Raw genomic sequence first — 27,955 nt, forward strand, 5'->3', positions numbered from 1 at the left:
GGCCAGGCGCAGTGGCTCACACCTATAATTCCAGCCCTTTGGGAGGCCAAGGGGTGCAGATCACGTGCTCAGGAGTTTGTGACTAGCCTGGCCAATATGGTGACTCCCTGTCTCTACTAAAAATACGAAAATTAGCCGGGTGTGGTGGCGCACACTTGTAGTCCCAGCTAATCGGGAGGCTGAGGCAGAAGAATTGCTTGAACCCGGGAGGCAGAGGTTTCAGTGAGCCTAGATCCCGCCACTGCACTCCAGCCTGTCACTGCACTCCAGCCTGGGTGACAGAGTGAGACTCCATCTCAAAAATTTAAAAAGGGGACCTTACCACTCACCTTGCAGAAAGAAAAAGGATTACAAGGGACAACAATGAACAAATGTATGACTATGAATTGGGTAACTTAGGAGAAATGAACAAATTCCTAAACAGATAAAAACAAAACTGATTCCACAAACATAAAGCCTGAATAACCCATCAAAAGTAAAAAGACTGAATACGTATTTTTTATAATCAAAAAACTACCCACAAAAGTCCAAGTTCAGATGACTTCACTGGCCAATTCTACCAAACATTTAAAAAATTAATATCAATTTTTCTGAAACTCTTCCAAAAATTATCAATACATTCTATGAGGCCCATAGTATCCTGTTAACCAGACAGACATCACAATACAAGGAAACTACAGATCAATATCTTATCAATACAGATGTAAAAATCCTCAGCGAAAGACAAGCAAACTGGATCCAGCAACATATTTTGTACCATGGCCATGTGGAATTTATCCCAGAAATGCAAGATCATTTTAACATATGAAAACTAATAAATGTAATATAGCATATCAATAGAATAAAGGATAAAAGCAACATGATTATATCAATAGACATAGAAAAAATATTTGACACCCTTTCATGATGAAAACACTCAAGGAAATAGAATAGTATGAAACTTTCTCAACCTGATAAAAAGCATTATTAAAAACTCACGGCTCATATCATACTTAACAGTAAAAAAAAATGAGTGTTTTCCCCTAAGATAAGGAAGAAGGCACGGATATCCCATCTTGCCATTTCCATTCAACATTGTCTAACAGTTCTAACCAGGGAAATTAGGCAAGAAAAAGAAACTGCATTCATATTTGAAAAGAAGAAAAACTTTATTTATAAATGGCATAATCTTATATATAGAAGCTCTTAAATCCACTAAGAAACCTATTAGAAATAAGTTGAGCAAGTTTTTAGGGTACAAGAACAATATACACAAACTAATTCTCTCTATCCACTTGTGATAGACAATCAGAAAATGAAACTGAGAAAATTCCATTTATGAGGGCATCAAAAAGAATAAATACTTGTGAATAAATTAAAAGCAATGAAAAATATAAACTCAATTTATATATATTTGAAATAAGTTGAATAATAAATACACAGCAAGACTTTTTATGTTCAGAGATTGGAAGAGTTATTGTTAAAAGTGCCAAAAATTGTCAAGTGCCATAAAGATTCAGTGCAACTCCTATCAAAATATCAGCAGATATTGTTGTAAAACTTGACAAGATAATCCTAAAATCATACAGAAATTCAAGGGATCCAGAGAATAGCTGAAACAATCTTGAAAAAAGTGCAAAGTTGGAGGATTTCCTGGTTTCAGAACTCATGACAACTCTACAGTGATCAAGAGAGTGTAGCGCTGACATAACAATAAAGATCAGTGGCATAGAACTGAGATTCCAGAAATAAACTCACATTTACTATGAACTGATTTTCAACATGGCTGCCAAGACAATTCATGGTAAAAACCTTTTAAACAAATGATTCTGGGGCAATTAGATCTCCACATGCAAAAGAATGAATTTGGATCCTTACCTCACCCCATATACAAAGATTAGCTCAAAATGAATCTTGGCCCAAAATGTAAAAGCTAAAACTATAAAACTCTTAGAAGGAAACATAAGCATAACAAATGGCCTTGGATTAGGCACAATATTTTAGATATGATGTCTTAACAACATATGGAAGAAAACACTAGTATTAAAAACTTTTGTGCTTCCATGGATAACATCCAGAAGCTGAAAAGAAACTCCACAGAATGGGATAAAATACTTACATATCATATATCCGATGAGAGACTTGTATCTAGAATATACAAATATTTGTATAACTAAACCCAATTTAAAAAATGGACAATAGGTCTGAATATTTATCCAAAGAAGATATACAGATGACCAATAAGCCCATAAAAAGATACTCAGCATCACTAGTCATCAAGGAAATACAAATCAAAACCCTAGTGAGATAACACATCACCTCATAGGATGGCTATAATTGAAAAGAAGACATAGAGGAACTTGAACATACATTGCTGGTGAGAATGTAAAGTGGTATAGCCACTTTGGAAAACAGTCTATCATTTCCCCAAAAGTTTGAATAAAGAATTGCCATATGATTCAGCAATTCCACTTGTAGATGTATACCTAAGAGAAATGAAAACATATGTCCACTCAAAAGTTTGTACATGAATGTTCATAGCAACATTATACTTGCTAAAAACTAGAAACAAGGCCAGGCGTGGTCATTCATGCCTGTAATCCCAACATTTTGGGAGGCTGAGGCAGGTGGATCACTTGAGCTCAGGAGTTCAAGACCAGCCTGGGCAACATGGTGAAACCTCATCTCTACAAAAAATACAAAAATTAGCCAGGCAGAACCTTAGAAACATTACACTAAGTGAAAGAAGCCAGTCAGAACAGACCCCATATCGAATAATAGAGAGCCAGAGAGTAAGGCCTACCACAGACACACTTAACATTATTAACATTGCTAAGTAATTTCAGTAATATTATTTATTCCAAGTTTTTGTTCTGCCTTTATCTAGTTTTTCTTCTTGGTAGACTCCATTCCCACCTTTCTTGAATACTTTACTTTTGGAATCATTGTCAAAGCAATCTTCTCTCTCCATTCCTATTCTCATTCAGGTTCCTATATTTATAAAACTATAAAACTTGCTCAGATTCCTGTATTTTGCTGGGACTCTCCATCAGCTTCCTAACTTGGGCTGGTCTTCTGTCCCATTCTGTTCAAATCCATATCAGCTGTAGGGATTTTTCTAAACTTCGTATCCAACCTGTCAGCCCTCTGCCTAATCTTGCCAAATATGTGTTCGTCATTGTCGAGTTGAAGCCCAAGCTGCTCAGCGTGGTGGCTGACTTAAAAAGTAAGCTAAGCTTTCCTGCTGTCTCTTACCACTCCTTGCTTCTCATTTTGCATTCTGGCGCCATTGAACTGCATGGACTTCTCTGCATACACCGTGCTGGCTTTTGCCTTCACACCACTTGCTGTACCGTTTCTTCTCTCTGGGATGCTTTCCTCATTAACTTTTGGCCTCCTTACTCCACGTAGGCATGGATTAAACAGCCCTTTTGAATGCACTGTGGCTGAGTCAGTTTTTCTGTTTTTTTCTGTATTACTATAACGTTGTACTTAGCATGTTTTGCCATAATTATCTGTTCATGTATTGTAGAACTTTTCAAAAGCAAACACTATGTTTTACTCATTGTATAGCAAAGTGCCTGATGCATAGGAGATCCTGAAGTGGGGGGTATGGAGGGAGACATTGACCTTGAGAGAAGCCTTCTGTTCCCTCCACCTGGATTCAGGCAAGTTTAAAGACCAAATCAGGTTGGGCAAATAGCTGGTTAACCAGTGTGTTCCTGAAGACACCCCAAAATGAGGACTTCCCTGCTCTTTCCATAGTTTGACTACCATGACAGTCCATTTCTAACTGCAATCTAATTTGTATCTTACCAATATGACATGCTAGTGCTGTTCCTTTTGCTTTAACTGAGCCTATGTATCACCCAGTGCCTCTCAAGCAATTGTTTTTTATAAGTCATAAAGGCTCTTGACTTAAGCTTTGGTATCTGCAAGTTGAGTGATACAAACATACAGTATTTCACTTTAGGTCAGAACACAGCCCAGTACAGATTTAAAAAGAAAAAAATGAACGTGTTTTCCAGCTAAAATGGTGGGATATAAATCCTGGTTCTATCATTTATTAGCTTTGGGACTGTGGCTAGATTACTTGATTTCTATAAGCCCCAATATCTCATCTGTAAAGTGGGACTATAGGCTTACGTAAGTATCACGTTAAATTGAGATGGCATGTCAAATTTGGAGCGTGCCATATAGCACAGTTGTTTCTTGACCTGCAAGATCTTGTGCTTGCAGTGGAAAATAAAGGGATGGCATATTGGACAGGGGAGGTTACACTTTGGTGACAAATAGATCGGCCATGCAATTGCATTAAAAAAGTTGTTTCTTGCTCATGTAACGGACTAGTGGTTACTTGTCACATATCTACTATGTGTGCCAGGTCCCGCACTAGGCACTGTAGGTATGGTCTTGAACAAGACAGGCAAAAATCTCACAGTGCTTCTAAAGATGGGCTTCGTGGGAGAAAAGGCTGATTGTGTTTGCACCCACTGCAAGTTAAGGTATACGACTGTCAACAGCAGCATCTTGAAGTCATCAATGTGTGTACTGCCTGAATTATCTGAATGTTGGATCCCTGCCTTGTTGGGTGCAGGAGCCTGGGAGAAGAGATGCTTCTTTTGAGCACAGAGCTCAGAAATGTGGCAAAGGCTGAAACTACTGATGAAGGACAAGGTCTTGGAATAATGTATTGTTTCAAACCTTGATGCACAGATTCTCTACTTCATGAGCGATTCTAGCATGAAGCAGGCATGCTTTCTCTAGGAATGCCTCCCTCCAACCTGAAAACCCCAAAGTGAACAAGAAGAAAAACTGAGAACACCAGATGCCTTAAATTCTTATGAAGTATGAGTTTTAATACATGCATCCAGTTAGCCTAGGCTGAAGTGTTGACAATGGATTTATTTGCATGACTTAATAGCTTATTTCACAACCCACTCAAAAGCCCCTTTTCCCTTTGAGTTGTGATTGTTTTGTTGTATTCCCTGTGGATGCAGTTCACATCAACACTGGGTTTACTATATATTCCCCCTTTGCCTTTCTATAAGTGTGTTAGTCCTTCCCACGTAATGACAAAAACAGTTTCCGAAGCAACTGAGCGCCAGAAGGTGTTAAAAAAAAAATCTAGATTTGTACCTTTCAAAAAAATCCACATAAGGAACTGTGATTTGCTTTAAGGAAGGGGACAAATGGAAACATGGTTTTGATTGAGATATGGGTATAATCCTGTTCCAATTGGTCACAAATGGTCTTTCGGTCAAATTGGGACTGATGAGGAAAGGGCCACTTGGGTGCTTGTTATCTGTAGAAGGTACTTTTAGGGACACCATGAGACATGGAGGCTTGTCTGGGTTTTCAATCTTGACTCAATCGCCAATCGTTGAGTCATCTCAAGCAAGTTATTTAAGCTCCCTGTCTCCCAGCTTTCTTGCCTCTAAGACGGGGATAACAATTCCTATGTTGTGTATCGCTAAGAGAGCTCAAATCCTTAAAAATGCAGAGGGTTAATTCTCCCTACACAGTGGACACCTCATTGGCATACTAGCTATGTGGATGAAAGGTTGATTCTCTCTAGAATTTAACTGTCAGACTATGTAGTTGTATTTTTTTTTTTTTTTTTGAGATAGGGTCTCACTCTTGTCACCCAGGCTGGAGTCCAGTGGCATGATCATAGCTCCCCATACCCTTAATCTCCTGTGCTCCAGCGATCTTCCCTCCTCAGCCTCCAGTTGTAGCTGTATTTCAATGGCCTGATTCCTTTTCATCTTGACTTAATTGCCAACCACTCAAGTATTTCCAGAGCCCATACTATGTGACTCTCACTGTACAATGCTCTAGAAAGACAAAAGTTTGTTTCTAGAGTGACCACCTTGGACATGTATTTTCCAGAGTCTTTTTTTCACATAATGCTCGGCGCAGTCACTAGTAGTTGCTTTAAGGAACTGCCCAAATTTCAGAATGATATTTATAAAATGGTTCCATTTATGTTTAAACACTTTTTGGAAATAAGTGTAATAGTAAGCATATTAAAAAGTAGACTGGGGCTGGGCACGGTAGCTCATGGCTGTAATTCCAGCACTTTGGGAGGCTGAGGCAGGCAGATCATGAGGTCAGGAGTTCGAGACCAGCCTGGCCATCGTAGTGAAACCCTGTCTCTACTAAAAATACAAAAAAGTAGCTGGGCGTGGTGGTGGGCACCTGTAATCGCAGGTACTTGGGAGGCTGAGGCAGGAGAATTGCTTGAACCCAGGAAGTGGAGGTTGCGGTGAGCCCAGATAGTGCCACTGCACTCCAGCCTAGGTGACTGTGTGAGACTCCATCTCAAAAAAAAAATCAATAAAAAGTAGACTGGAAGCATAAATACCAAACTGTGAGGAGCATTTACCCCAGGAATGAAAGGATTGATGTGAAAACGTCTCTTGGGAGCTAAATGTTTTAGTCTGGATACTTCTGAGTGGTTTCACATTTTTAATAAGACTATTTATATATTACTTGGTTTTAAGAAATCAATACACTATTTCTTTTTGAACAATTTTAGGTTTACAGAAAAATTGAGCAACGAGTGCAGAGTTTGCATATGTCCCACTACTCCCCCAGTTTCCTTTATAATTAACACTTGCATTAGTGTGGTATATTTTTTATAGTTGATGAGCCAATTTTGATATACTATTATTAACCAAGTCTGAAGGTTATGTTATGGTTCAATCTGCATTGTACATCCTATGGGTTTTGACAGCTGTTGAATGACATGCAACCATTATTATATCATTCAGAATAGTTTCACAGCCCTAAAAATCCCCTATGTTCTATCTAGCCATCCCTCCTTCCCTCCCCTCCTCTGAGCCCTTGCAAACCATTGATCTTTGTATTGTCCTCGTAGGTTTTTTTTCCGATGTATCATATAATTGGAATCACACAGTATGTAGCCTTTAAAATTTGGCTCCTTTTGCTTCGCAGTATACCTGTAAAGTAACTCCATGTCTTTCTGTGGCTCAACAGTTCATTTCTTTTTAGTACGGCTGAATAATGGTCTGGGTATACCATGATTTGTTTATTCATTCACTTACTGAAGGACATTTCAGTTACTTCCAGGTTTTGGCAATTTTGAATAAAGTTGCTATAAACATCTGTGTGCAGGTTTTTGTGTAGAAGTAAGTTTTCATCTACTCTGGGTGAATACCAAGGATTATAATTGATGGACTGTATGGTAAGAGTATGTTTCATTTTGTAAAATATTGCGGGTCTTCTGAAGTTGGTATATCACTTTGCATTCCCATCTACAGTGAATGTGAGTTCTGTTGCCCCACATCCTCACCAGCACTTGGTATTGTCATTGTTTTGAATTTTCGCAATTCTAATAGGTACATAGTGGTATTAGTGTTTTACTTTGCAATATCCCAGTAACATATGTTGAGCTTCTTTTCATATGCCTATATTCCATCTGTATGTATTTTTTGGGGAGCTATCTGTTCAGGTCTTTTGCCCATTTTTAAATTACTTTTCTTACTGAGTTTTAAGACTTTTTTAAAAAATATTTTGGATAACAGTTCTTTATCAGACATGTTTCTTGCAAATATTTTCTCCTAGCCTTTGGCTTGTCTTTCTCACTTGACAGTGTCTTATATCAAGCAGAAGTTCTCAATTTTAATGAAGTCTAGCTTATCAATGACTTCTTTCATGGATTGCACCTTTGGTATTATACATAAAAAGTCACTTACATGCTCGAGATCAGCTGAACTTTCTTCTACATTATTTTCTAGGAGTTTTATGGTTTTACATTTTACATTTAGGTCTGTGATTCATTTTGAGTCAATTTTTGTGAATAGTGTGGGGTCTTTGTCTAGATTCTTTTTTTGTTTGTTTGTTTTTGCATGTGGGTATCCAGTTGTTCTAGATCCAGTTGTGGAAAAGACTATCTGGGTTTTCTCTTCGGTTTCATTGATGTATTTGGTGGCTTTTGCCCATGACACACTGTTTCAATTACTATAGCTTTGTAGTAACTCTTGAAGTCAGGTAGTGTCAGTGCTCCTACTTCATTCTTCTCATTTAATATTGCCTTGCATATTCTGGATCTTTTGCTTTTCCATGTACACTTTAGAATCAGTTTGTTAATATCCACAAAATAGGTTGCTGGGATTTTCATTTTCTTTATATTTATTAGGCAAAAATATTCCTTTATTTACATTTTATTCACATTTAGTTTTTTATGCACACATTTAAAGGACTTTATAAACTATGACAGTGATTCTAGAATGGTAGATAGCTTTTTTAAACGTAATTACTCTTGTAAGAAGAAAAAATACATGATACTGAAGGATTGTATTTTGTGACCACTTACAATGCAACAAATCATCTACTTAGTTGCTATGTTAATCTTTGCTGCTGTAACAAATTATCAGACTCAGTGGCTTCAAACAACACAAATTTATCATCCTATGGTTCTGTAGGACAGAAGTATGATACTGGACCCACTGGGCTACAAAGGTACCAGCTGTATTACATTCCTTTCTGGGGCCTTTAGGGGAGATTCTGTTTCATTGACTTCTCAGTTTTCTATGGGGCCCCCTGCATTCTTTGGCTCATGGTCCCTTCCTTCTTCAAAGCCTCCTTTTCACCTCCTTCAGAGGGGTCAAGTCTGTCTTATACTGCATCATTCTGACCTCTTTTGCCTCCTTCTTCCACTTTTAAGGATCCTTAGCATTATATTAGGTCCACCCAGATGATTCAAGATAAACTCTCCATCTCAAGGCCCTTAACTTAATAAAATTTCAACTTAATCATATTTGCAAAATCTTTTTGCATAACATATTTGCAGCTTCTTCCAACTAAAACGTTGACATCTTTAGGTGTGGCCATGATTCTGCCTGCCACAGTAGAACTTGTCTTCAAAGTAATCAGGTTTTGCCTTCAGCAAATTAATGCAGGAACAGAAAACCAAACACCACACGTTCTCACTTACAAGAGGGAGCTGAATAATGAGAACACATCAACACGTGGAGGGAGCAACACACACTGGGGCCTGTTGGAGGGGTGCTGCGGGGAGGGAGAGCATAAGGAAGAGTAACTAATGGATGCTGGGCTTAATACCTAGGTGATGGGATGATCTGTGCAGCAAACCACCATGGCACTACCATTTCTACAGCAGCCACAGCCTGTATCAAATAATGGTATGTTGGAGTAATTCAAACTGGAGAAGAGGTAGCTGGGAGGACTACACCTGAGCATATCAACCATGAGTTTTCATAAACCTGTAAAACAAAATAGCCAAAGAATCATTACATATATATATCTGTGGTTAGTAAATCATACCCCTCCTTTTTGAAAGGCCCAAATTCAAAATGAAAAGATACCACTACATTATATGACTGGCTTTCAAAAATTCCCCAGTGTTCTGCTTAACTTTTAAAATTCACTTTGTATCTTTTTTTTTTCACTCCAGAGTAGAAGAGTGATGCTCGACGTCCTCAAGTTACAGCCAGCTTTTACTAATTATTTGATTTGACTTTATAAAGTACTTATGCTGGAATCCAGAACCCAAGGATTTTCAGTTATCACAAATTACTTTCACAAAAGGCTAATTTTTTCTTCTATGAGGCAATCCATTAGATTGGTGCAAAAGTAACTATGGTTTTTGCCGAAAACCATAGTTACTTTTGCACCAAGCTAAAATATTCTCACTAAACTTTTTCTCTGCCAAAAGATCATATCTGCATAACTTTTTTTCCCCACATCTGGATAACTTAAGGCAAGCTTCTGTACCTCTTCTTCAGTACATCAGAGAGAAAACAGCTTCTGTTTGATATTGGTGTAGTTTGTTTTAGCATAGTCATTGGAAAGGTCTGGGATTTTGGCTCCTGGACCACATATTAGAAATAGCAATTCCCCATTTTTCAAATTGAAACTTGCCTGTAAAAATTCCATGTTAGTTTTTACCTGCTTGGTGCTCTGAATTAAGATGAAAGAATTTTAAAAAATCATCTTTCTTACAAAATCTGTGGGATTATTGTGACCCAAAGAAAAATATACTTCCTGCAAAACTTTAACCATCTGTTTATTCATATCGAGACTATTGGAGAAGGTACAAGGGACGTTGGTCAACAATCAACAAAGGCATTTACAGGTAAATCCAGCTGAGTAGAGGAACTCATATAATCCCTAAGTTTAGGTTTTCATGGGACAAAAGAAAGCATTCAGGAGAATGGCCCAAAATTTTACAGTGTCAAGGTCTGATATCATAATCCTTCACAGATCCCATTGTTTTGAAAGACTTTCAGGAGTTGTGGTTATTTTGATATGATGCTAACAATCACTTCTCTGCCAGCTCCTTTGGAACAAAGAAACATCTTCAGGTCCTGCTCATTGGGAACATTCTGTTAAAAACTCCAGGCTGTCATTTCTTTGCCATGTCAGTATCTACTTCCATAGTAAGTTATTCAGTGGTTCCTCATTCTCCAAAGGCTCATTGTCTGCATCATTTCACTTCACACCAAAAAGCCTAAATGAAACTGATTTGAAGGGCATTTCTGCTGAAAATCAGGTCATCTAACATCTTGAACTAAAGTGAAATTTCTCATGTACCAGAGATTTCTTGGTGCCATAATGGTCAGGTAGCCCAAACCTTTCGGAATGCTGTGTGCCATAGATGGCTTTTACTTTGGCTTGGGATTTTTAAAACTGAGGTTGCATTGAATCTATAGGTCAAGTTGAGAAGAACTGATATCTTGACAATATTGAGACTTCCTGTCTGTGTATGTGGATAGCTTTCCTTTTTCTTAGATCTTTCTTATCTCTTTCAGCAAAGTTTTATAGTTTTCCTTATGTAGATCTTTTACATGTTTGATTTATACCTAAGTATTTAAATTTTGGGCATTAATGTAAATGGTATTGTGTTTTTAATTTGAAGTCCCAATTGTTCATTGCTAGCAATAAGAAGATAATTGACTTTGTATATTAACTTTTGTCCCACAAGCTTGCTATGATTGCTTATTAGTTCTAGAAGTATATTACTTGTATAATTAAAAAATCTTTTAAAAAGAATCAAAGAGGATGGAGGAGAAACTATTTCAGCACACCTGTACACATCATAATCATTAAAATGCGGTGAAATATGTTGACACCAGGTGTTGCTTTTGTGAATTTCCTGTAGTGGCTTAGAATCACTTTTGCTTATATTTGCAAGTGTGAAGATTTATATAATAAGTTAAATTGAACAAACAAGAAAACATCTGGGGTGACTTTTTGTAACAGGTGTTGTGTAAATAGGTCTCGTGGATATCCAAAAAGGTGACACTACCTAAAATATACACACATGTTGGACTCAACATGCACAGAAACAAAGCATGTGGAATAGAAGAACCTAGGCAATGGTAGTTCCGAGAATTGTGACCTAATGACAAGTGATATTACTGACAAGGGTGTTAATAACTCATAGACAGATCAGAGTTTCAATAAGGAAAGCAGGGCCATCTCTCAATGTACAGCAGTGAGGAAGACTTCATTTGTGCACATTTGTCTGACTTCCAAAGAACAGTTTCTTTATCTCTTTTTCTTCCCCATCTCACTCTATTCTTATTGGTAAACTTCACTCAAACCATTCAGGGAAGAAAGAGTATTCTGGGAAATGTAGTTCTTGACGTCAGCTTTGCAATGCAGAGAGCTTAGATGGAGCCTTATCTTATGTAATCATATTTTATTTGGATAAGACTTCTACTAAATGTCTTTTTCTCCTACTGGATTACAAGTTTCTTAAAGGTTAAGATTGTTGCTTTTATGTCTGAATGTATCTTGCAGCATCTGGAAGAGGGTCATGCACGTAGTAGGTATTACTCAAACATTTGCTTAATAAATTAATGGATGATATTACTTAAAATACTGTTATGATCATTGTAAGTTACTGCATAGGTGAATTAGATCATCACTTTGCTCTGACGAATGGCTGTAACTAAAATGAATAGCCAATTTAAATTTCTGATTTATTAAGGCCTTTTTACTGCTGTTCTTTTACTGTAATACTCTGGTGGTTTGCACTGGTCATTAACTTTCAGTCTAGAGTATTGAAATGTTAGTGAAGAGTTGGTACATTCAGCGCATGGAATCACATTTCCTACATGATCATAGCTGATATGTCTGAGAGCAGTTGAATAGCTCCTCTAATGATTGTAGAACACCACAGTGAATGACAAATTATTGGTGTCTGATATTATATGATTGGTAAACGACTATTATGCACTTTGTTTCCATCCCTCCGGGAAAGCTAGATTATCCCCGGGTAGTAGATTGCTATATGGAAATGTCAATATTTGCTCCATGTTAATCCACAGTAACAATTCAAGAACAGTCATTTGATATAAGAAACTTTTACTGTAATCACAGCACTTTGGGAGGCCAAGGCGGGCAAATCACAAGGTCAAGAGATCGAGACCATTCTGGCCAACATGGTGAAACCCTGTCTCTACTGAAAGTACAAAAATTGGCTGGGCATGGTGGTGGGTGCCTGTAGTCCGAGCTACCTGGGAGGCTGAGGCAGGAGCATTGCTTGAACCCGGGAGGTGGAGGTTGTAGTGAGCCGAGATCGCACCACTGCACTCCAGCCCGGCGACAGAACAGGGCTCTGTCTCAAAAAAAAAAAACAAAAAAACAAATCAATGGCTAGTTAAGAATGACTCTACCAGGCACCCTGTTACAGTGGGGTTCACTTTCAGGTCCAGTAGGTTGGGTTTAATAAATAATTTCTATGCTGTCAATCCACTTTAATGTCTAAATAGAATACACATTTTTTGGCACCCAAATAGATTTAGGTTATTTATTTAATTTTTTTTGAGGTGTTTTGTTCTTGTTGCCCAGTCTGGAGTGCAATGACGTGATCCATCTCATCTCACTGCAACCTCTGCCACCAGGGTTCAAGCAATTCTCTGACTTAGGCTTCCGAGTAGTTGAGATTACAGGCATCTGCCACCATGCCCAGATAATTTTTGTATTTTTAGTAGAGATGGAGTTTTGCCATGTTGGCCAGGCTGATCTCAAACTCCTGACCTCAGGTGATCCATCCACCTCCAAAGTGCTGGGATTATAGGTGTGAGCCACCACACTGGGCTGATTTAGGTTATTCTTAAGTCTTTGAACATGAATTCTGTGCTTCCAGAGCGATATTAAGCAAAACCAAGAAATATCTACTCATTTCTTTACATGGTGCTGCCATTTAACTGGCATACCTCTTTTCCTTTGTGTCGGGTGTTAAAAAGGCACAGTTCATCACTTTGGTTTTTATTCTCATACTCAGTGTGCACCTACTTCCTAATATCCATCCTCAGGTCTGTTTCCAGTCATGGCTGCTTATTAATGCTGCTACTTTGCTTGCCTTGTATTTCTCTTTCTCCACCCACCCACCCACAACCTATATCACTTCATGTTTCATGCTGTTCTCTGCTCTGTTGATTTTCTGCCAAGCTTATTTTGACAGCGTTCCTGGACTTTGTTGATCCTGTTGAGCTGATACACTCTTTTCACCTCTGCTTCCTACTTCATTGATATATTCCCTTGGGTGGCCGAGCCCTTACCTCTTCTGTGTAGCATCCAGGAGTCTCAAGCCCCACTTTGTCCCTCCAAGACACCTGTGTGATATGTTGCATGGGGAGAAGCTACTAGTAGCCCCTTAGCCCTTACAAGCTCTTAAAGGCCAAGGAGCTAGTGAGCAGGGTTGTCTAAAGCTTAGACAAGGGAGAATGAGAGAAAAAGGGAAGTGTAGGAATGACAGAAAAAGAAAGAAATGGAAGTTAAAGAAAAGCAAGTAGGGAGAAAAGGATGAAGGAATATAAAGGGAGTTGAAAACGGAGCATACAGGAAGGAGGGAAGGGCTGGAGGGAGGAGAAAAGAAAGATACAGGCAGAAAAGATAATCCAGGCTCCATGCAAAAGGTACTCTTCATTCAGGAGCTAGGGTTTTCATGTGAACTTGCTAAACCCTGAGCTTCACTCACTTTGTATAATTGTGCTTTTGGACTCCACTCTTTAGATCCCTTTGTCCACATTGCTCCCCAACTCATCTCTCACTGCACTGCCACACTTATCCTTCATGTATATCACCAGGCCACCCCTCCCTGCCTCAGCAGTGGTGGCTCTCTTAGCTTCTGTCTCACTCCATGTTCCCAGACAGGTCTCAGGGTTGTACTCATTCAGTGAAGTGAGACTTGCAGATGCTACAAATTTTGGCCAGAACTCAACCTGAAGACCCTTCTGATCTGTAAGTAACCTTTAGACTTTATAAGGAAGGAGGGGGCAGAGGAAGAAAAAGTCAAGCATTAGAGTGGTGAAAAAGAAACTTCTGGAGAATTTCAAGCTTGAAATCCCCTACTGATATTCAGAGGCATGTTCCTGCAGGCAAGATCCCTTTCTATTTTATTTATATAATGATACTGTGACATTCTTGGCTCTTAATCCTCTAAATGGCAGTCAGGGTAACAGAGTCAAAGTCATAAAGCCAGGGATTCCAGATACCTTTTATCATTCATGCCAGATATGATTTGTTGCTGGCAGTTACCTGAGATACTGTATTAAGAGCCATTTGAAGGCCGTGTATAGACATAGTGGGAAGGATTCTGTTATTGATTAATAATGTCTGCTACAGCATGAGGAGATGGGAGTGGTGGTCTGTGTGGTATGCGTTTGTTTATCTAGGCTTAAAGTTCTTATAAGAGCATTTTCTGTTCTTACAGATAGATCTTTTACAGAGTTAGCTAGCCAGAGATGAATGATATCCCTTCTTTTAAAAATTCTGAAATTTAACCAACTTTTACCACCACTTCAATTTATTTTCTTCAGCCTTGGAATGGGTGACCTAGCTATAAGAAGGGCACAAATGTTTTTAAGCAATAGATAAACCTTTTCGCCTAAATTGAAAAGTATCCAATAACCAAATATTTATACTCTGCTGCTAAAGCCAGGCATAGATTTCCTGACAATAATGTAAGAGAGTGTTTTTGTTTTGCTTTTTGTTTTAACAAGGTCAAGTATCTTTTGTGGAGTAATCCAGTTGGTACTAATTGGAGAAAGTGAGAAGATTCCTTTAGCTTCTATAATAGATATATATTTGCTACGATGATTCATGTATGTATCTCCACAGAGTCTCAGAGTTGGAAGCCAATTTAGATGGCTCTCAATTCGTGTGATTTGGGAAATGGAGATCAGAGAATACGTGACTTTTTCAGAGTTCCACAGTTAGCTCATGACTCATTTTTCTTTTGCATAAAGAGTTGACCCTTGTCTTTGGCCACTTCACTGAAGGCCATGGAGAGCCCCCCTAGGATGCCAGTCAGAGAGGTAGCCCCAGGTTTGGGCAAGAAGTCAGCATAGGCAGGCATTATTTCTGGGCCAATTCAATGATTGAGCATCATTAGGTAGAGCAGGTGAGGGCTAGGTGAGGAATGGGACATCCTGCTGAGAGCTTTGAAGCTCAGCAGAACAGAGACAGTATCAGGACCCTATGCAGAAGCAATGTAAGGGGGCCCTGCATGACTGCCTAGAACAGAGCCAAAATGTCCTCCCACCTGCTCTGTACACACACAGGTAGTTTTCACTAACCTCCAGATCTGTGACATGTGGGTAGAACAAGTTTAAAGGTTTAGGACAAGAATGAAATCAAACTACCGGATAGTTCCTTCTATGAGGGCATGTTTTGTTAGCCATCTTATCCTGTTATTTGGTTAAAGTAGTTCAGTGACATTGGTAGTCATACTCAGGTAGATTTTTGGACCTGGTCTAGTATAGAGCCAAATGTTAGGAAGTCCTTGTCCTACACTACATAAAAATGCATCACAGATGGCCAAATACTATGTAAACAACAGGTATTGCTCTGATGCTGATGAGGGACAATGGTTTCTTTCCTTAGATTTGTAAGAAAAGGCTTGGACTAAGGGGCCTTCCCTTCCTTAACCTGTTTATGCCAGAGGTTTCAGTTTTTTGAATTTTTGCATGAGTGAAAAATCAGACCTTGGCAATGACCTTGAGCAGTAGGTTATAAATAACTCCCACATACTTAGCGTTCCAATAATGGAACAGTAGGCATTAATGTCCTGTCGTATATTTCTGTGATACTTGGCTTGATCTTGGCTTTACCATAAACATCTACCTAGGAATGTTTTGTTAAAAGGCAAATCTAGTCCTCTTTCTCATTGGACGAACTGGACTTTGTGTTGCAAACTGGACCTTCAGTGTTGTGTTCCAGGTTTCTAGCCCATGCTTGGCCCCCCCGTAGGTAGCCAATAAACATTTATTAAATAAATGAATCTCAGCAGGATGAGAAGACAACTATGAAATGAGCCGCAATGACTGTGCTGAGATCACAGTAGCCAAAGGAACAGCTGGACCCCTTGACTAGAGCTTTGTGGTGGTGTCTCATTTAATCCTCACACCAATATCAGAGTAGCTGTGATGACTCCTATTTTACAGATGAAGAAATTGAGCCTTAAGAGTACATGGCCTGATGTCATTCAGGGAGTATGTAAAAGCTGGGACTGGAGCCAGGGTCTGCCTGCTGCCAAGCCCTTCTTCTCATCGTTGCACCATGCCTCCTCCCAAGAGAAAAGCAAAGCTCTCCAGACTGGCGTAGGGTGAGTGCATTGTGTTCTTGCACAGCTGAAATGACAGGAAAGAGCAAAAGGGAGCTTCCAGTAAATTACCTCTTAAAAATGTGTAGCGATCTAAAAGAGCAGCCGCAAGGTGTTTTGATATTATTAATATTTTTTCGAAGTTTGCTGTAGTTATCTGAGTCCTTTCAGGCAGGCAATATGTGGGTACTTAATAATTTTTCATGTTGATTCTGTGACTGTCCCTAATAGTTCTCTCAAGAAGCTGAAATAAGGTCAAGTTGTTCAAATACTTACATAGGGCTTTGGAACCTATTGCACCCATGTTCAAAGCCCCTAAAACACTCAGAGTTTTATTAATGCTGGTATGCTTCATTCTCTGGGGAACTACGTAGAAAGTCTAGCATGAAACTACATTCAGGGTGATCATATCAGATTCTTTTTTATGCATGAATTTGTTCTGTTTCTAATTCTGTATTCTGTAGAATTAAACCCTAATATCATTAATTAATAGAAACAATGTCAGTAATTGAAGCACTGTATAAATATTTAAATGAATCACAAGATTGTTTGGCAAATGAAGGTGGGTACATCTGGAAACTTATCACATAACTTACACTTGGCAATAAATAGACATTTTTTAACTCTTCCCACTATGCAAGTGAACAATGATGGTTTAATACAAACAAATTAGGAGGGGAGTGGAAGTGAGTATAATTTTGACACAAGCACAATAAAACTCATATGCATAAATATAATAATAATGTAGTTTATTTACTGTGTGGTCTCTAGCTACAGCTGCATTCTAGCTGCTTTGTAATAAAATTAAAGCAACCGATTAAATACCGATTAGCTGGTTAGAGACAGATCAGATTATAGCACCAATTAAAATCAGTGTAGAACAATGTATTCAATCAGTCTAATCTTCCTTCTGCAAACAAAGTCTTGTTGTAATAAACTTTATTTTATGCATGTGCTTTGAGTATGCAATATATTGTTGAGATAGCAAGAACTCTGGATTGATACAAGGAAGATTAGAAGTTTTACTCTGCTTGGCACCTAAGAAATCAGACCTTTGAGGCACATTCCAGGAACAAAGACAACATGAAGAAGGGTGCCCAGTTGGAAATGCTATATGAGAGTCAGGGTGGTACTTGCCTAAGCCTAGTGGATGAGACAATGAAGAATGCTTTTCCATAAGAAGCAAAAGGCTAAGGGCCGGGTGTGGTGGCTCATGCCTGTAATCCCAGCACTGTGGGAGGCCGAGGCAAGTGGATCACAAGGTCAGGAGTTCAAGACCAGTCTGACCAACATGGTTAAACCCCATCTGTACTAAAAATACAAAAAGTTAGCTGGGTGTGGTGGCACACACCTGTAATCGCAGCTACTCAGGAGGCTGAGGCAGGAGAATCACTTGAACCTGAGAGGCGGAGATTGCAGTGAGCTGAGATGGTGCCACTGCACTCCAGCCTGGGCGACACAGCTAGACTCAGTCTCAAAACAAAACAAAAAAAAAAAAAAAAAAGGAAGAAAAAGGCTGAACTCTGTGCAGAAGGGAATAGGCAGCCTTAGACAGTACCAGAATAAAGGCATGCTGGCAGAGTTTTTGGATGGACATACTTATGCCTCCCATACATGAGAAAGACTTGAGTTCATGCACCTGTCAGGTGGAATGCTATTTTCTTTTGAGGCAGTTTGGAAGCAACAGGAGTCATGCATCAATCCCCAAAGTGGCATGAAAATGATCCATGTCCATTCAGAGTAGGAACAGCAGAAAATCTACCAGAAGTCTCCAGGATGTTTATATATTTTTTTTTTTCCAAATCGTGCATGACCAGCATATGCATTAATATATTTAATATTTATTTGAATCAACTCACTTTTAAAACATAAATTTGTTTTTAAGAGAAACTCTGCCACCATTTTAAATAGGAAATCATGTTACCTGTTATGAAGAGAAGGAAAACACAAAAATACTCAATGAGAAGAAATTGTTACAGACTAATTCAAGATAGTTATTTCCTGATAATGACTAGGTCTCTCTCTTTACATGACTTTGACTGACTTGCAAAGCCAAACAAGGATGTTCATAATTTAGGATTTGTTTTTTCTTTCGTTTTTATTGTTCCTAAAATATATTCCTAAAAACAAAGTCTAGATTGTGGCATTGGGATTAAGGGGGACCTTGCAGTATTGTTGTAATGACATTGGGCCCAGTTCCTGTTTGACCCAACTCCTTTTTTTCCTGGGGGAAAAAAAAATAAAGGAGGCTAAATAAAAGCTAAGTCAACTTTCGTTATTAGCTGGGTCTTTGGACCTTCTGCATCCATGTAGCACCCCAGAGAGCTGGACTGAACCTCTGGCGAACACTTACCTATATATTACAGTAGCTTCAGGAGCCTGGATCTAGAGCAGTTGATCCATTTCTCTTCAACTGTAATTGAGTGTCATATATCATCTGAGCAGTGGAAGGGGAGAACAGTCCAGAACACCCATAGCACCTGAGGAAACAGAGAATGAGAGTGTGTGTGTTTATCCCTGCTGATTCTGGTCTGGAATAGTTGGCTCAGGCCTACTCAGGCTGGGATGTTATCTTCAGAGCTGGTGGCCACTAGAAATGAAGAGAGGAGAGAGAGAGAAAGGAGAGAATATTAGATAGGGAAAGAAAGAGGCTGAGAGTGAGAGTCTTGTCCTCTGCGTGAGCAGACGAGGGAAGATGGACAGGACGCTGTGCAACCCTGAGGGCTCCATCACAAAGAGGCAGAGTGCTCCAGCTGGAGCTGGTGCTTTTCTGGAATGGGAGAATTACCTGCCCTTAATCCTCACTCATTGAGAGAAGACATAAGGGAAGTGGGAGCAGGGAGGGGAAAACTTGAGTTGCAGCAAGTAAGGGGCTTGAGTATTAGGTAAGAAGTGCCAAAGGGAATAGACACTATTCCCCATTCATCCTTTTTATTTCCCCTCTGATTTTCACAGTAAGCCAAGTTTCTGGCCTACTTCTCAAGAATATGAATATATATACATATATGTTTATATATGTGTATATATGTATATGTGTGTATATATGTATATGTGTGTATATATGTATGTATTGCAGACAAATGTTTTCCTAAATTAGTGAAATTAGTACAAAATGAAAACCTTGTTAGGATGTCAGAAAGAGAAGAGGGAATAATTGAAGGGAGAAATGACTTGGAATTGTTTGCAAATGTTGAAGACACATCTATCAGGCATGTGGTGTGGGAAATTGTGATACTAGAAACATGAACTCAGTACACAATGAATGTTCAACACCTCTGCTACCTCAATCAGAAAGACTCTCTCTCACCTTGATGAGTTGCTCTGAAAATAACCACCAATTACTCCAACTTCAGTAGGGAAGATAATATACTTTTAATTGGTGGCAGATTAGATAGAAATATAAATCCTTATCCTAAAAAAGAATTCTACCATTTGCCAACCCTTGCAAGTAATAAACATGAAAGTGCCCTCTTCCAAAGAGGCCCACTGAGGAAGTAACTGTTTAGTTCCCTGAGACCATCTGAAAATGATTAAGCTGCTCATCGGCAATTCAAAGCTTCTATTTCTGTAGTGTCTGAAAATTTATATTATTCTAGAAAATTTATAAAAGCCCTGGTGGTTTTCAGCTGGGAGAAGGGCTTTAGTGGTGTGGTTATCAATGATTATTTGCCTTTCCTTGGATACTATAGTGACTGCCATATGGAAGAGGGACTAAAATTTATTCTTTCTAATTCCTGATGACCGACACTAGTAATAGAGAACCTGGCTTTAGCTTGAATTAACAACTTTTGAAACAAATATAGAGGTCTAGCAATGGAAGGAGCAGCCTCTCAATGTAGTAATATTCCCATTAATGGAAGGATTCAAGCAGAATCAGAGTTCCAGTGGAAGCAGGTAACAGAGACTGAGGCTAACATAAGTAGAAAAGGAATTTGTTATAATTAGAAGGATATCGGGGAATTACCGGAATCAAGATGCGGGCAGGAGGGACTAGGCTTAGAAACAGGAAAGTATCAAGATGGAGTCTACTTCGCTGTTAAGAAGCCACTACAGCAGTGAGTGAGTGAGTGGCACGTCACTCTTCTTAGGATTCAGAGTCCTGGAAGAGAAGGTCCAATTAACTGGGCTTAGGACACATGCTCATCCTTTCTCCATTCAGAGTAGGGACAGCAGAAAATATACCAGAAGTCTCCAGGACCTCAAATTCTGGAGTGGAATGAAAAGGCACCCAATTCACTATCCTAATGGTGGCTTATAATAGGAGAAAAGTCCCTAAAAGTGAATCAAGTTGCTATCACAGGCTGGGCTCGGTGACTCACGCCTGTAATCCCAGCACTTTGGGAGGCTGAGGCGGGCAGATTGCCTGAACTCAGGAGTTTGAGACCAGCCTGGGCAACATGGTGAAACCCTGTCTCTACTAAAACACAAAAAATTTGCTGGGCATGGCAGTGGGGACCTGTAGTTCCAGCTACTCGGGAGGCTGAGGCATAAGAATCACTTGAATCCGGGAGGCGAAGGTTGGAGTGAGCTAAGATTGTGCCACTGCACTCCAGCCTGGGCAACAGAGCGAGACTCCCTCTTAAAAAAAAAAAAAAAATGTTATTACAATGAGGGAATAGCGGCTGAGGAACCAAAAATGAACAAGTGATGTTTGCTATAGTAAACATCCATTAGGAATATTGTAGAGGGGGATTCTTTGTTGGGTAGGAAGTTAGGAAGAAAGAGTTGGTCCCTCTGGCTCTAGTACACTCCCAGGCAAGAAGAATGTCATCCTTGAAAGATTAGGAATTTAGCATCCTTAAAAGTACTCAGGCAGACTTGGGCGAGATAACATCCCCTGGTTTCTATAATTGTGTTTATGATCAGCTTCTCTTTGAAGGTTTTCATCCGTGACAGAGCAATCCAATACTATAGTGTTTTTATATACTATTTACAGATGTATATAGGACATTCACATGTTCAAAGTTTGAGAATTCCTTATAACTTTCTCTTTCCTCCTCTCCCATCTCCTGTGATGGTCAGTTTCTAAACTCTACTTCAGGTATCCTTCTCAAAACTCTCATAGGCAAGAACCAGGTGCCCCATTAGCTGTGTTCCCACAGCACCTCGTGTCCGTACCTCTAGCAGAATATAAAACAACATGGTATATGATGTTAGTTGTTTGCATTACTGGATCGAGAAGAACTCCTGGATGCAAGGACCTTGTGTTTAATTGCTGTAGTTTTAGCCTGCAGCACAGGGACCAAGGAGATCAACAAATGAATAAAAAGACACAGGAAGAAATGGAATGAATACATTGAAATATAAATAAATGGTAGAAGTCTTTCAGGGTCGTGTTCTAAACTAGTGCCTTCTCAAACTTACTTTTCAAATATGTCCTAATCCGTACACTTCTTTGTCCTAAGCAGAGTGAATATTTGATCTCTTGGTATCTGTCAGGTAGAACCTTTCTCTGGAAAGCTGAAAGCATTTTACTCTATTGATTTATTCTCACCAGAACTGAGCCATGAGTAGTAAGTAGGCATTTGTTTCTATTATGACTGCAAATAGTGTGACTTCAAATCACTTTTATTGCAGCGATTTTAAGGGATTACGCCTTTAATTTACAAAGCAGTACCCTAGAACTGAACGAAACCAAAGCTGTGGCTCTACTGTTATTGCCTAAGCTTTCAGTTCATGGACATTAGTATTGGGGAAGATCAACTGCATCTCTCTCTCTCTGTCTCTCTCTCTCTCTCTCTCTCTGTGTGTGTGTGTGTGTGTGTGTGTGTGTGTGTGTGTGTGTGTTTGAGTATAGAATCCTCGACTTAGTTGTGAACCAAGGTACATACTTAAGCATAGAAATCCTAACTTAAAAAATGTGCATTTTTTCGACATGAGAGAAATCACAATCACAGAGAGCGGAGCCTGAACGAAGTCAGAAATCTCTTGTGTTCAAATGGACCTTGGGCAGGTTACTGATCCCCTCAATGCTGCTCCTCCCTCTCCATTGTGAAATCTGTGAAATGGGGATGATAATAACAGAATGGAATCCATATGGTTGTTTTGAGGATTAAATGAACTTGCTGTCTCTCAGTTTGCCCACTATTCTGAAGAGATCCAGAATCCTGGGAATAGTAAGTGGGAGGGAGAAGAAGCAGACATCTTTTTCTTCCTGTGGCTGATCACTTAGGACACCAAGAGTGGGAACCTTGTTTTTTTTTCCCATTTCATGCTCCTTCCTGCATAGAAGAGAAGCTGATGAGTGGAATAGAGCTATAAGAAATGACATAAGTTGTTACCTGCAGTGACCTGGTCAGAGCTGAAAGCAGAAGCAACACTCAGAATAGCAATATTTTTGAGTATGTTATTTCAGCCTGACCCTTTCATACTTAAAACCTTTCCTTTTGGGACTTTGTCTGTGTCAAAAATGCATCTCTGGCTCTTTCTAGATCTTATCCCAAGATGCAGGTGAGCTCTGTGGGTGGCCCCAACTCTAATTACTGATTTCTTTATTAGCATATGATTTGATCTCATTATAATGGTTGAAATCCTGTTTCCATGACAACCAGAAGTTGACTAAGGCCTTTTATTTTAAATTTTATTATTATTATACTTTAAGTTTTAGGGTACATGTGCACAATGTGCAGGTTTGTTACATATGTATGCATGTGCCATGTTGGTGTGCTGCATCCATTAACTCGTCATTTAGCATTAGGTATATCTCCTAATGCTGTCCCTCCCCCCTCCCCCCACCCCACAACAGTCCCCGGTGTGTGATGTTCCCCTTCCTGTGTGTTCTCATTGTTCAATTCCCACCTATGAGTGAGAATATGAGGTGTTTGGTTTTTTGTCCTTGCGATAGTTTGCTGAGAATGATGGTTTCCAGTTTCATCCATGACCAAGGCCTTTATATCTTCTTGGTCGGAGCCTGCTGTACCCTTGATTCCCCTCACTTTTGTGGTCAAAAGTATTTAATTAATTCTGTGGTTCTGCCAGTTTTTTTCTTTTTATGTTTTCTCTGTACACAAGGCCAGACTCACCTGTGCACTTTCTCTCACTGTACTGAATGTAAATCCTTGTATTTTTAAAAGCTGACCTTGCTGGGTTTCTCTTCTGCTGCACAATGTACTCCCATTGCTAGAAGTACTTCCTACTGAAGAATTATTGCCTGAAAAGCACTTGGAGCAGTGCCTATTACATAATAGCCACTCAGCAAATCTGAGCTGTTCTTATTCTCTTCGTCACCATTATTATTATTACCTCATAGTTACTGTGAGAAATAACAAAATACCTATAAAGTATGGTGGCACACGGCCTGGCACATAGCAAATGCTCAGGAAACGTGAGGTACTGCTAATTAAAGGAGCCTACGCCAGAGATCTATTTACAGAAGTGAAGCAGAGCCTTATAGTGTTATTGCCTGGGATACATTCTACTCATTCTTATGTATCATTCACTTCTAGTGCACTTTGCAGTGAGGGTGGATATTCAGAATGATGCCTTACCCAGAGAGGCACTTTATGATGTTGCTCATTGAAAGAAATTCATTTATACTCACTGTGTCAGGAAAGTGGTGTTATATTTCGTGTATTCATTTTAAGAGTGGTGAGTGTATATTTTTACAAGTGACTTATGCTCATCTTTAAAAAATGTAGGCAATATACAAAATTATATAGAAGAAAGCAACACCATCCCCTAAATCCCAGCACCGAGAAATACCCTCTGAACAGTTGAAGAGCATCATCCTAAACATCTCTCAATACACATGTACAGAAAGGAAGATAGTAAAATGGACAGATAGTAGGAATTAACATTGTAAGCATGAGAATAATTCAGACACCATAATATATCTGCTTTATCAATAAAGATGTTAAATTTAATTTTACCTGAATTTAACAGAAGAAAAATAAGCTGAAAATAAGTGAAAAAAAAAATAAGTGAAACCCAAGGAATTGTTGAACTTCAGATATGTATTTTTTCACCATTAAAGCTATTTGTTCCTAAAGACTTTTCTAAAGGTTAAGAAAAAATATAAAAACATTCAAAAGTTGGAGTTTTTATGAGTTTTTAACTACACCAATTTTAGATGTTACTCACTAGGAAAGATTACATGATTGCTCATTTCTTTCCAGCTACCTCTCTCACTGGCTTCCAACTATGTTGCTCACATTATTTTTACCCTGACAGGCTGTCCTAGTCCGTTTGGGCTGCTGGAGCAAAATACCATAAACTGGGAAGCTCATAAACAACAGAAATCTATTTCTTGCAGTTAGAGAGACTGGGAAGTCTAAGATCAAGGTGCCGGCAGATTTGGTGTCTGGCAAAGGCTTGCTTTCTCATTAGTAGATGGTATTTTCTTGCTATTTTCTCACCTACAGCCAGGGGCTATTAGCTAGCTCTCTGAGGTCTTTTTTTGTACAGGCACTAATCCCAGTCATGAGAGTGGAGCCCTCATGACTTCCACTGCCTAATACTGTCACCTTGGAAGTTAGGATTTCAACATATGAATTTGAAGAAGATATAAGTATTCAGTCCATTGTACAGGCTCATAACGTCCTCATTCTGTTTTGCAAATGTCATTCTCCCATTTGTTTAGTTCTGGTTGTATTTTTATTTGGATCTAGCTCTGGTAGTCTTTTTACCATGGTTTCTAGATGCCAGGATTGTTTCTTTTGATTTATCTCTTAGCTGGGTACTTCTCATCATCAAGCAATTTTTTTTCTTTCCAAGAAAGTTTCATGAAGCTTATATTCTCTGAGATTTTTCACTTTTGAGAATATCTACCTATTACCTTTATACTTGAATAACAACTTGGCTGATAGGACATTCTTGGGTCACCTTTTCTTTTTCTCTGAAGTTTAGACATTGCTCCATGGTTTTCCGAGATTGGCTGTTGCTGTAGAAAGTGTGAGGCCAGGCTGATATTCTTTTCCCCATTGTAATCGACTTGCTTTCTTCTTAGATGCTTGAACAACTCTAGTTTTATCCTTGATGCGTAATAGCTTAATTAGGATGACAATGCTGATTGTTAAATTTTTCTCAAGATACTGTATCGTTTCCACCCATGGATTCAGTTCTTTCTTCACTTTAGAGAAACGTTTTGTGTGAAAACGGAGAATTTTTCTTTTTACGGTCCAGTGTTTCCGGGACACTGATGATTATTTTCTTGGCTTACTCATCTGTCTTCCAAATTAATGCTTGCTTTGTTTGCTTGAACAAGTTCCTTGCCTTTTTCTCATGTATTCAGTAAAATTATTTTGAGTTTCTCCATCATGGTAATTTAGTTTTCAGCTTTGACTTTTTCTATTTCTGTTTCTAATGAATGTATTAAGTTTTTGTTGGTATTTAATATATTCAGAGTACTTCCTTAACTCTGGAATTTCCTTTTCAAAACTTTGTGTTTTATCTTCTCAATTTTGAGCTGTTATTGAAGATTCTTTTTAGTTTCCTTAATATTATGAAACACTCATGGGGAAGCTGTTGTTTAATTTCGGTTACATTTTCTTCAGCTGAGTTCTTCATCTGTCTTTTGCATTCTGTTATTTTCTTTCTGCCATTCCCCACCGTCTCCTCTTTCAGGTAGTAGGTTTGCATGGTAGTCATGCCTTTTATTTTTATCCTGCTCACTATTAAGATGGGTGTTTTATGTTTTTGTTGTTGTTGTTTTTCTTAACTGGTGTGAGTTGATCTTCATCTTCCTTGATTTCAAGTTCCTTGACACTAGTTTGTCTTCCCTATTCTGAGCTATGGTTCGAGGGCTAGCTGCTGCTTTTTACATACTTTTCTAAAGATGACTGATTTTCAGAATGTGGTCTTCAGACCAGCAACATCATTTAACAAGGGGAATCCGTGGGCCTCACCTCATACACATTGAATCAGAAACTCTGGAGATGTGGCCCAGTAACCTGTTTTATCACAAGGCTTTCAGGCAGCTCTAAAACTTGCTGACATTAGGAAGCCACTGCGGTAGGAAATGTGGAAGGTGAGGATGGAGAAGGCTGTGGGGAAGCAGAGTGCAGCCCACACTGGGCGACCTGATCCCTGCTGTATCTTCTGAGATCCTATTAATATTCTGTCCCTGGGCCCATTCCTCAACCAGCACTGTTGCAGTCTTTGGGCTTTGAAAGGTTCTGTCACTTGGCACATTGCTGTGGAAGTCAACAAACTCTGGGGACGCTTCCAGCCTCTGCTGGCAGGGCTGCTGTGGACTGCTGCTGTGCAGGTTGTCCTTGAACAGAGAAACATGGCTGAGGGGCCCGGAAGGGAGCTCAATTCCAGTCTGTGCTCTGCCTACAAAAAAGCATGCTTGGTGCGGGGTTGTTGCATCCGCTCATGAGAGGGATAATTTTTCTAATTTGGTCTGCCCAGAGGGGGCATCTTCTCATAAAAAGAACACCTATAATATGTACTATAGTCCTGATAAGGTCTTAAAATGACATGTAGGAGCTTCTATAACAAAGTTGTTTTTCTTGAATTTGTCTGGGTTTGCCTCATCACTCCCCTTCCTTAAGTCCATACCTTTTCATATTTAGGGTAGTTTTGAGAAACTTCAGGAATCTGTCTACTTACTTTCTTTGATTAGTACTGCTTCTGGGTGTGTATAGGGTTGGATTAGGGTGAGCTGGTGGGGCTGACCTTATCAGAATCTTTGTTTTCTTTTCTTATGCTTTCAAAATTTATAGCAAAGCTCATACCACTTTATTGGTTTTATAGGTTCTGGGTAAGGTATTAGCTTTTTAAAATCCTTATCATTTTCTTGCTTTTTAAAATTAGTTTCCTGCAGGGTGGAGGTGGCGAGTGTGATTCTATAATCCTGCCTTACTCTACTATTAGTTTATGACAAATGCACTATTTTTTTCTTACTGACACAAATGAAAACAATTATTTTTGCTGCTTAGTGTTTTTTTTTTTTTTTTTTTTTTAATTAAGTAGGCTTCCTCGTTTGTAAGTAGCAGACCGAACTTTGAATAACTTATGGAAAAAAGAGGTTTGGGAGAGTGTTGTGTAGGATACAGAATTAAAGAACAAGTCCCAGAGAAGAGCTGGTCACTGGTGCTTTTAGCAGGATGGATCTGTGGATATTGGGAAGACCATGGCCATGAGATTACTGAGCTCTAAATGCCTTCTGGGCATATGATGTGAATGGCAGCCCTACCAGTAGAGTGAGGAAGTGGCTGCTTCCTTAAAGGTGTGTTTCTCAAAAGGGAGTGATTTTATATCTCCCCTTCCCCCATCTGAACACATTTAGTGATGTCTAGATACATTTTTGGTTGTCACTACTGGGAAGGAGATGCTGCTGGCGTCTAGTAAGTAGTGGCCATAAATATCTTAGAGTACGCAGACAGCTCTTCACAGCAAAGAATTATTTGGTCTAAAATGTCAATAGTGCTG

General features: G+C 39.1%; 1 protein-coding gene and 1 pseudogene across 4 annotated transcripts in view; one reads left to right on the plus strand and one right to left on the minus strand.

Moving 5' to 3' along the window:
• FHIT (fragile histidine triad diadenosine triphosphatase) overlaps positions 1 to 27,955 on the plus strand; it is a 1,518,095-nt gene that overhangs the window by 635,669 nt on the left and 854,471 nt on the right. Inside the window, exons 1-2 of one of the 4 annotated variants that reach the window (XM_063630835.1) lie at positions 14,134 to 14,220; positions 16,425 to 16,585. The exons of 2 other annotated variants lie outside the window; for them this stretch is intronic. In XM_063630835.1, coding sequence (XP_063486905.1) covers positions 16,425 to 16,585 — 161 coding nt within the window. In that variant the 5' untranslated portion in view covers positions 14,134 to 14,220. Of the gene's footprint in view, positions 1 to 14,133; positions 14,221 to 16,424; positions 16,586 to 27,955 lie in introns of those variants that run through there. One more of the 4 variants, XM_063630837.1, reaches the window with a different exon arrangement.
• LOC134735510 (transcription termination factor 1, mitochondrial-like) lies at positions 9,355 to 10,622 on the minus strand (annotated as a pseudogene).

The sequence above is a fragment of the Symphalangus syndactylus genome, chromosome 21 (assembly GCF_028878055.3).
Source record: "Symphalangus syndactylus isolate Jambi chromosome 21, NHGRI_mSymSyn1-v2.1_pri, whole genome shotgun sequence".
Lineage (NCBI taxonomy): Eukaryota > Metazoa > Chordata > Mammalia > Primates > Hylobatidae > Symphalangus > Symphalangus syndactylus.